At 32.8% G+C, this 11,612-nt stretch overlaps 1 protein-coding gene across 1 annotated transcript; it reads left to right on the top strand.

Annotated features, from left to right (window-relative positions):
• The first annotated feature begins 6,684 nt into the window (after nucleotides 1–6,684).
• LOC128159472 (uncharacterized) lies at nucleotides 6,685–8,449 on the top strand. The gene has a single exon (XM_052822589.1). It carries the CDS (start codon nucleotides 6,685–6,687, stop codon nucleotides 8,347–8,349), a length of 1,665 nt encoding a protein of 554 aa, XP_052678549.1. The 3' UTR covers nucleotides 8,350–8,449.
• Nucleotides 8,450–11,612: the final 3,163 nt, after the last annotated feature.

Below are 11,612 nucleotides of genomic sequence, written 5' to 3'. Positions count from 1 at the left end.
AATTCTGGAACCTGATCCCGCCTCAAGATGACACCCCCAATCATATTCTAGAAGATCATTTGGCTACTGCCAAAAAAAAATGACGTTTTTGAAACCAGTTTTTTTGTAAAAAAAAACACGTCATTTTTCAGCCATTAAATGACCCCCAGGACAAAATTGAAAATTCCGAAACTTTATTGCGCATCTATAGGATACCCTACAACATATTCCAAAAGATGATTTGACTACTGTTGAAAATGTAGGAGGAGTTCGAGGAAGAAGGTTTTTTGTGAAAAAAACGTCATTTTTTACCAATTATTTGACCCCCAGGACTAACAGAGAATTTTTGAAACCTTTTTACAAAACGACATGATACCCCAAATCAAACTCCAAGAGTTCAGTTTGCTGGTTTATAAGATGTAAGAGCAGTTTGAGAAAGTAAAACGTGACAGACGGACGGACGGACGGACGGACGGAACAGGGTAACAACAATATACCCGAACTTTCTTTAGAAAGTGCGGGTGTAATTATTTTGAGACACAAGGCACTATGAAACAAAATTATGTTTATCGGCGATGAAAGAGTAGACTCGATATTGTTCATGAATTATACATGTATTGATGATTTTCCCCTACTAAAAACTATTTGATATGAAATTGTATCATTCAGAATAAATGATGAAACCAAAAATATGAACAATTTACTCCATTGTTAGGCATTATAACCCTGCTGAAATTAGCAGCCGCTAACAGCAGACATTAAGCGAGTAGAAGCTAACATCCAATAAGGATAATCATCAAAGTACTGAGAATACTCATTCAGAAAATATATCATACTTTATCATCAGTATACTTTAATTAATATCAAAATGATTAATTCATCAATATTTTCTAGAAGCATTGACAACTTTGGAGGCAGTAATGATCGCCTGGATAAGAAATATAAATGCGTCTTGTGATCAAAACCAAAGGAGATATAAACCCCTCGAAACCACCTGGTGGTATCCGTAAAGCCCGAATTTGAGACCTGCAAATAATAGCCCTACAGATCTCTTGCACTGCTCTGTAGTTCGTTTAATGTACACTTTAAATTAAAGGGAGATAACAGCCAACCATTCACCACAATATCGTTGTGAAAAGTTAAAAAAAAAATGAAAAGTTCAAATGACCTAAATAGACACATTTAGATTGGCAAATTTGCCGATGCAATTGTAAAATAATTTATAACAAAGTTTAGCAAGATGTGCATAAATTTTGTTGACCAAAAACCGTTTTTAAATAATAAAGGTATATATATATATTTCTCTTTATGTTTAACATGAAGGGAAATAACCCCTGGGGTTTTTTTTTCTTCAAAAAAATCCAATTATTCTATAGCAGGAGGGGGTCATTATTCTACATCAAAAAGTGAACCGCGGTCATTATTCTACGGGGGGCATTATTTTTCTTTACACCTGCATTATTGGCTGCAACATATGCTCTCTATATGCAGTAAATAGATATTGTTAGAAAAACTTCAGAAGCAAAGTCTTCCAGGAAGATCTTTCATACAATGCGTATTTTGTATACATTATTTCACATTGCACGATTGTATCTAAAACAAAATTATTAAAGAATACAAAGAAGAAAATTGTTTTGTACTCATTTACCCCTTAGTAATTGACAATAAAAAATAACATATTTGCACTTTATTTTCCATTCATAGTCTACTAAACTTCGTTGCTGGAATTTGACCATAAAAAATAGTGAAAGATTATACAAAAAGCTTAGATAACATATAGAAACAAAGGAAACACGTATCTAAGGTTATACAATTTAAGATCACCTGAGCCGAAAGCTCAGGTAAGTTTTTCTGATAAAAATTTGTCTTCTTTTTGTCGTAGTCATCGTCGCTGTTGTCGTCGTTGTTCGAATTTAACGTCTTCTCTTACAGAATCACTAGGTCAATTTCAACCACCTTGGCACAGATCACCTTTGGGCCAAGGAAATTCAAGTGTGTACGAAAGAAAGATTACACATTTCAAGGGAGATAAATAGGAAATAATGAAACTTTATATGCATTCTGTATTAATATTAGGTCATATCATGACCTGCATGAAGGTTGGGGTCACAAATGTGTGGGTTACATAGTAGTATATCGTGAAAATCATTAAAAATCTTTTTACCAAGAACCGCTTGAAACTTATGTGTAAACATCTAATGTTTTGATTCTAGTATGTTCAAATCTTGACCACCCAGTGGTAGGCCTAGAATTGGGCCAGAACGGGGGATCAATATTTTACGTATTTGTAAAGTCTTGCTCAGGTGAGCGATGTGACCCCTGGGCTTCTATTTTCGTGATCTTGTGGTATTTAAAAATGGTAAAAGCTGTTGAAAAAGGTTTGGTTTCTTAGATGTAAAATGTCTTCGAAAAATGAATTTTTGTGTCGGAAAAATTTTTTTATCAGTTGGCAAAAAAAAAAACCATACATAAAAACTAAAATTTTGAAGATTAAATTTAGCAGACTATATCTTTTTCATGCATAGATTCATTCTGAAAGTGCATCGAACCCCTGACAATAATTAAGAAAATAAAAACAAGATACGCATGGACCACATCGCATACCAGAAAATACACTGCAAAATAAAAGAATTATGTATATCATTCTATTTCAGCACAGAAAATGTGTTTAACATCAACCACATACCCAGGAGATTTTTTTAGAATTAATATTTGCTTTATTCATTTACAAATAAGGATGTTTGAAACAAAGTTCAATTAAATTTGAATTATTAATCTCCTTTTGTATGAAGTCTGCAGTTGTATCACTTTTGAAATTGGTATTAAATCTAAACAGTTTATATATTCCTTTCCATAATGATGATTTCTAATTTTAGGATATGCAGGACACTGATCACGTGAATATCAGTGTTTTGCTGCTTTGATTTGCTAACTTTGTTATAATTACATAAATGATTTGATTTCATGATGCTTTGATATATGTTATCTATGACATCAAACATGATTTCTTAGATTCCCCCGTACTTTACGGCTCTTAAATACATGTAGTCATTGTCAAAAATACTGTTTTAGAGAGACTGCAGGAATTTGGATTTATATTATATGCTCGTAACAGAGAAACATTTAAAAAATTGTAAAAAGAGGATTGGTGCACTGCTTATTACAGTATAACCCATTGAATAGTAAAAAAGAAAAAGGTCGTGAAGTTTATAGTGCACACCCTCGCGGTAGAAAAAATTGATGTTGCATTTTTATGAATTGGAGAGTCTAAAACGGTATTTTTTAAATATATGTTTTAATGAGTTTTTTGGGCTCATCATAAATCAAAGCAAATGTTTTAACTGATATTAAGTATATTGCTATTTATTGAAATTTCATCAAATATGACTTTAAAGTCGGTAAATTCATTTTTAAACAGGATGAAACTTATTTTATCAAAAAAAATAATAATTTCAGTAAAACAAGGTAAAAAAGTGGCAATGAAATTAGTATATTTTACAAGTGACATTCTAGTGTCTTTAACTTTGAAAATAATAAATATTTATTGAGTAATTCAGTAATAAATGAGTTCCATCACCCTGTTCCTTTTTAACTGAATTTGGTCTAGTGACTCTAAAAGAGAAAAATAACACATCTGATGCATTATATCATATGAAACAGTATTGTAGAATATGATATGATATTGCATTGAATCATGTGACACGATATTGTAATATGAAATTTTATTATACTATATGCATGATACGTTGTTTTCCCTTGGACTGAAATGTCAAACTATCATTGGTTTAAACACGTGATTGCCTCATATATCTCTATATTTGTTCGGTGAAAAATAATATTAGGCAATATGGCCGTCATTGGCCGACCCTTCACTTACTCATTTCGACATTTCAAACTATTTGATACATAAACCGCGTAAGTTCTTAAAGTACTTGGAGTTATTGCCCTTTGAACTTCTTTAAAATTAGAGTAGTTGCCCTTAGAATATTGACGTCACATTGTTTTGTCTGGAGCAGAACAAAATGGCAGCGTCGAAATTTGCTCAATTATCTGCTGAGGAAAGGGAGAAAACATTTAAAATTGAATAGCAACAAAACATTGTAAGTAAACATGGGTGAAGCAAAGATTTTTAAAGAGTATTTGAAAGGTCAGATTGAAAATTTTGAAGAGTTTAAATGAGTTAAATTGGACGAGATGTTAAGCATCTTGTACATGGCTTTGCGTAGATCGTCGCTATTTGTGAATGAATATGTCGCTTGATAGTCCTCGGGGAAACGAAACACTTATTAGGTAAGTTACTAACTCACTACGGACATAAATTGGGTTGATCAATCTTATAGACGGCTCGGAGTATACTAATATAAAATATGATATTGTAATGTATTATATGATGCAGCATTATATAATACATATGATATGTATCCCAAAATCTTATTTTTATTTCATATGATATATATTGCTTCATACTAATATGATATTGTATCATAATTTAATGTATCATTTAATGTAAAATGTTACATTATGGTACTGTTCCGTATGATACAACATTGTATTGGATAATATGTTATCATAAAGTTTTCCTTCTGTATGTATAAATTTCCTGCCATTCATCTTTCTTTCCTAGATATTTTATTAAATGGCGTGAGTTTCACATTTTGGTTGTAATTTTATCATTAAGAGTGCTATTGCAAAGCTTAACGATAAAAATGTTTGTATCTTTAGGGGTTGACCTTGTAGCATTTTGCTTCTTTCATTAAGATTTAGGTCTGCTTTGCATTCGCGACGCTTTATAATAAAATTGCATCATTAGGCGGTGATTTATCATTAGTGGTTAATATTGTCAACTGTTAATGCAAGAATTTATAGCATTAGGGGTTGCAATTGCAACGCTTAATGATATTTGTATCATTAAGAGGCGTTTTATCATTAGAGGTTGATACGCTGGCTAAATTGTTCTCTCCCATTATATTCCATTTACCGCATTTGCTTTGCTGCTGGTTGAAGTTGACAATGACAAACCCCCCGCCCCCCAGCTATTTTTGTGGCTTACGGGACACGTAACATCGTTTTTGAATGTGGGGGGCCAGACAGATCCAAAAAATGTTGAGAATCAAAAAAAACAAAAAAAACAAAGGGAATTTGTGAATTTTCCAAAATCTTCAAAAACCTAATCCGGGGGGGGGGGGGGGGGGGGGGGATGGGGGCGTAGTATATCTATAGCTTCAATTTTACTCCTTATTTCCTTATTTCCATACCAAGTTTTTACATAACGAAAAAGTGGGGTGGGGAGGGCAAACTCCATCATAATTCAATTTTTATTAGTATTTTTAAAGTGGGGGGGGGGGCTGCCCCCCCCCCCCCCCCCCCCGATGATGCTACGTGCCTGGTGGTTTATATAAATAATATCGCGGGGTGGGCTTTCGAAAAACACATAATTTGTCATTCTGTGCATTATCTAAAGATGTCACGTGATTTTAAACAGGCAGCTACAGGACAACGGTACCAAGGACAATAAACATGAGAAATTTCGCCATTTTTTACTCGGCAGCTTTGTTGTTATTGATATTATATTGACTCTACACTTGTTTTTAGATCTATATTCAACATTGGCATTTATGTCAGTGATTAAACTCTATTGTTTTTGTTTAAAATATTGAATAAAACTATGTCAATCACTTTTTGCTGTAAAATGATTCCATAAAAATCGCATAATATATTTAGATAAATTTGAATACGAGGTGTTTAATAGCCCCATGGTAAAACGTATTTTGAGGACACAGAGGGACAGGCCGATGAGAAGTTCCAAAAAGTCTACTGGTGTGCATGTTATGATGACCAATTCTCGCCAAGGACCATTTCTTGCCAATGCATTGTTACGACATTTTATCTACACAGAAAATTATATACAAAAAAATGACGTACCAATGCACTGGCAAGAAATGATTCTTGGCGAGAATTTGTCACACGCCAGTTTGAATTTAATAAACTGCTTAGAAAAGATATATAGTGTGCAAATCATAAACAAATAAGGGATAGTATTAAATAGCATGAGTAATAACCTAGCTTGGTAGACCGTAGTCACCCAGAACCATGAATTAAGTTCATATACAATATATAATGCATGAATCCGCCACCCTTTATTTCCACCAAAGCTCAGATCAAGATAACTTCTCTCTATACATTCATACCTTCAGTACTTTTTCATGAATATACTTGTGGAGGAATAAAAATTTATGAAACAATGCCAAATGTTCATTATATTCTTATGTTCATAATTTATTGTTGATAAAACAATGTAAATCAGAGCAGAGCACCCCCCATCCTTATTAATCATGTTATTATAAACAGAAAACGCTTCCGATATAGATACCAGTTAAAACCACTTTTCCAATCCTTATATAGATAAAACCTGCTAGTTTGTTAAGCAACTTCTCCTCTTCAACCAGCTGATTCTGCATTATTATGAAATGGGTGAATTACCATTAATGATTTATCAGATGGTTACAATATACTTGGGTGACCGTTAGGCCCAATGGGCATATTGTAAATGTTTTGAAAAATTGAAACAATTTTAACTTTTAGGAAATTACATGTAATAGTTAAACTTAGTCAACAAAAAACACATATAAAAAAAGACATTACATTAATATACATACTAAGTTTGTTGGGCTTTTTTTCAGAACATATGACAAAAGTGCCACTACCATGGACCCTGAGAACAATTACCTTCAGGATGTGTTACGGTGTCATCTCTGTGAGACCCCGGGCCCTCCTATGTACTGTGCCATTTGTAACAAATATCTGTGTAAAGCCTGTGAGAAGGACCATATCTCTGATCAATCCAAAGAACACAAAGTGGTACCATTTAAAAAGAGAGGATATAGTCCAAAGTGTCAAAAACATCCCTCAAAAATATGTGAACATTACTGTGAGCAATGTGACATTCCTATTTGTGCAACATGTCTTTCCTCTGAAGAACACCATGGCCATCAAATTATTGAAATAACTAAAACCATGGACAACAAGAAAGAATTCATTCAAAAAAATTTACATGAACTAGAGAAATCCATTTATCTTAAATACCACGAGATTGCATCCATTATCACAGACCAGATATCTGCTCTGAATGAAAACTCCCAGAAATTAACAACAGAAATTGACAAACATGGAGAAGGCTTGCACAGAGAAATAAACACCATTATCAGAAACATGAAATCTAACGTGGAGGAAATGGACACCAAACACCTGGCTGTCTTAGACAAACAGGAAGATGAAATCAAACACATCATTTCTGAAATCACACAGACCATTGCTGAACTAAAGACGTTACTGGACTCCAATGATGTCAGCCGTGTCTCTGCCTACAAATCCAGGAATGATGAATTCAGAAGATTGCCTCCTAAACTCACAATGTCCTTACCAAGTTTTACCCCTCAGAAGATCATCAAAGAACAGCTTTATCAACAGTTTGGTTCTCTGTCAGCGTCATCTATCAAAACAGAAGAACATGGCTACACCATGGAATCTCCCGGTGCTGAGTCCTCTCCCTCGGACAGACCGCTCATTGATGTACCACGGATCATCACACAGATAGACACCGAGTGTGATGTATTATACAGTGTGTCCTGTCTGAGTGATGAGGAGATGTGGACGTGTGGTGGTTGGGACAACATCATGAGACTGTACAACCTCAGTGGGGAACTAGTGAAGTCGGTCCAAACCAAGTCAGGGAACAATCCAGGGGACATAGCAGTGACAAGGAGTGGGGATCTAGTTTATACTGATTACAATGATAGAACTGTGAACATAGTGAAGAATACACAGATACAGACAGTGATCAGACTACGGGGGTGGAGACCTCGCAGTGTATGTAGTACCTCCTCTGGTGACCTCCTGGTTGTCATGAACAGTGATGATTATAAACAAACAAAAGTAGTGTGTTACTCTGGCTCCACAGAGAAACAAAGTATTCAGTACGACGACAAAGGACAACCTCTCTTTTCATCTGGTGAGTACACTAAATACATCAGTGAGAACAGGAACCTAGATATCTGTGTGTCAGACTATGTAGCCCATGCAGTAGTGGTGGTCAATCAGGCCGGGAAACTCCGGTTTACCTACACTGGTCGTCCCTCTACTACCAAGGGAGCATTCTATCCACGCGGCATCACAACAGACAGCCAGGGTCGGATCCTGACAGTAGACTATAACAACTACCGTATCCACATCCTGGATCAGGACGGACAGTTCCTCAGCTACATTGACAACTGTTATTTACAGAATCCATGGGGTTTATGTGTGGACACCAGAGACAACCTCTTTGTGGTTGAGTGGTACACAGGTATAGTGAAGAAAATACAATACATGTAACATGTGCTTTATATTTTACTACTGTAGTACTTTAATGTGTCTATAGATTACATACACTTGTGTAAATAAAACTTTGTATAAATATATTTCATTTAAATTTTTTTAAAAATTATCACGTACATGCATAATATAACACACTGTTGAGTTTTATATCATTGCAGCTCATTTAATTTATACATTGGAGTGTATGTGTATATGTGTTACATTGTTAATTGAGTATATATAATGCATTGTTTGTCAACGAATTGATTACTGGTATGTGTGAAACATGTAAACAAATGTAAGTACACAATACCAATATAGTGAAGTAGTGGTTTTTAAATGCATTTGGTGTCAACAAATTGATTGTTCATGGTTTTTACTTTTAATCTAAATGTGCACAGACTTTATGAATGCAAATGTTTTTATTTTAAAGGATTTATAAACTTATTTAAAAATTGTAATACTATGTATGGAGACCTGTCATTTTATTAGATGAATATTTTAAATACAATAAATGATTAATAAATAAACTGTATGGTGACTTGTGTAGATTCTATCTGTGTGTTCAAGATATGGTTTAGGAATATAAAGTAGTGATGAACTTGTTTATAAATAAATCAAACATATTAAAGGATTTTTTTCTTAAACACCGGTATTTGCAATTTGAGATAGAGAGTTAGTTTTAATATCATGAAGAATTTTTCAATCAAAAAACTATTCATCTTTAATATGCTTGTAAACAATATTTGAATAGTTCAGATAAAATATATTTGTATAAAATTGTTCTTTCCAAACAATATAAACTTAGTGATTTTTAAGATTCAAGACAAAATTAGAAGTATACTGAAAGATGTATTTATTATTATGAATTTAAAAAATGACATAAATGATGCATAAATAAATAATGCACTTGTGTGTGGTTATTTTTTACTCCATGTCACAGAAACATGAAGTATAATCTTAGACTTGGGGTCCAATTTAAAACAATGATTTGAAATTTTTTATATTGAGGCATTTTTATTAGCTCTTTTTTTTTTATGTGATTTCAATTATTTAAGCACTAATTGCAACTCAAGTCTAAGATAGCTTTGATCACAATCTGGCCGAAGATATCTGAACAAAATAGAGGTATATTTTTGAAGAGATGAAACATTGAGAATGCAATTTCTTATGTAAATTCATTTCTGATTGATTTTTACGATTGAGAAAAAGTAATTTTGGGCCTACCCAGGTCATTTGAGTCACTCGGATGACCTTTTGTATTGGTCGTCGTGCGACACCTGTCAACTGTTTACAATTTTACATTCCTCTCAAAATACTGAGCCAGTCTTTGTTTTGACTATGCATGGATGTTTTCTTTTTCAATCAAAATCTAAGCTTCCATGAGATCATGAACTCCATGGAGACCACAGACTTCAAAGTGGTTGTAGTTACCATGGTAATCTTCAATATATGAAGAAATAGCTGGTTTTCTGAGTATTTTTCTGGTCCGCAAAATTATGATTATCTAATAAATGTATTTTTAATAACTTTTTAAAGCTATTTGATTAACAGATAGATATATCACATATTAATGATAAATTCATTCTTTAGTATTTCATACTGGCTATGAAGGTAAGGAATCAATACAATTTTTTTTTACATAAACAGGTTCATGACTAGTCTATGTCTTAGCATACCTATACACGAATTGTTCACAGCCGTTTTCAATGTCTTCTGGATATGTGCTGTTATAATTGTCTCATTCTGGAATTCTATTAAGTTAACATGTCATTGAATACACCTTTTTGGTTAAACATTCATTGAATACACATTTTTGGTGAAATATTCTAAAATTTATTAATTCTAAACCGCTGAGGGCATTTTAAATATAATGCAGTTCTATCTACATTAATATCGATAAAAGTCCCATTATATTTTAAAAAATTGCTTGTGAGGAAAATTGTCTCCCTTATTTCTTACAATAATACATTAAAGTACAAAATTAAAAGCATATTGCATTACTTCGTTAGAGAAATTGTAAAGCCAGCACGTAACATCGCACTCTCTCTCTCTTTATCTCTCTCTCTCTCTTTCTCTCTCTCTCTCTCTCTCAGAGCAGAAAAGAAAAAAAGTATAAACCAATAAAAATCTGTACCTTTACATATTTTATTATTTAAATAAAAACATCAAAAAGATGACATGAAAATTTATACTACAAACCTCTCAGAGGGACATTATAAAGATGTTGAAATAAGTTCACCTTAACAATGACAATTATACTTCTACAGAGAAACATGTTAGTGGGTGTATAAACATTGCTTTAAACCTGTGAAAGCATGTTTACATGCATCTTTACAGCTACATTTTGAACGGCACGAGAGATCTCTTAAACTATGCATGCCTTTTAAAAATGCAATTTATAAATGATAATAATGATAAAAAAAAATAATGATGATGAAATGGTCTAATAATCAAAATGTTTGTAAATATAAAGTGTTGGTTTGATAATCTAATTTATCTAATTTCAAAGTATCAACATGTAGTTAAAATATACATTTAGTTCATGTTTCATATTTCAGTTTGTTCTTATAAGTAATGCAAACAAACATACAAAGAAAAAATTCTGTAAAAATTTAATACCTTGCAAATCTTTACAAGTATCTCACCCCCCCCCCCCCCAAAAAAAATCAAAGGCCGGAACGGCCACAAAGGCGTCGAGCTGACATTTTCTTTTATATAGAATGATACCAATAATTTGAATTTCTGTACTAATATATATAGTCGTTTATCAAATAATATTAGAATAAAAAAGGAAATCAATAACGTTTTGTGCTGTTTCAAAAACAATAATCGGTATATTTCGTTATAAAATAGGTAGTGATGAGTTTATAATACAATAACTCATCATGGTTACAAAAATCGAAGAAATTTCAAAGTTAAAAAAAAAATATTATTTTCTTTCTGCTTTAAAAAGTCTTTGCACATTTCACAGGCTCATAATTTGAATACATTAACAGTGTGTCTCTAATTATAATAATAAAACATACTTTTATTTATTTCAATTCCCATTTGAAACAAGATTACCTATGCTATGGTTGTTTACAAACAAATCCACAACACGTGCTATCTAAAATGCTCGACCAAACCGACTGCATTATCGTGTTTATTAATTGCAACAAAATCTCTAGATAAGTTTATCGCTTACAATTATTTTGGATACCATGCCCGATAACAAATACATTTACATATCAAATTTTATTTCTATCGGGCACAGTCTCCAATCAAAATGTAAGCGATAA

The sequence above is a fragment of the Crassostrea angulata genome, chromosome 8 (assembly GCF_025612915.1).
Source record: "Crassostrea angulata isolate pt1a10 chromosome 8, ASM2561291v2, whole genome shotgun sequence".
NCBI lineage: Eukaryota > Metazoa > Mollusca > Bivalvia > Ostreida > Ostreidae > Magallana > Magallana angulata.
The sequence above is the reverse complement of the archived record's forward strand: the minus strand, read 5'-3'. Positions and strand labels throughout refer to the sequence as shown.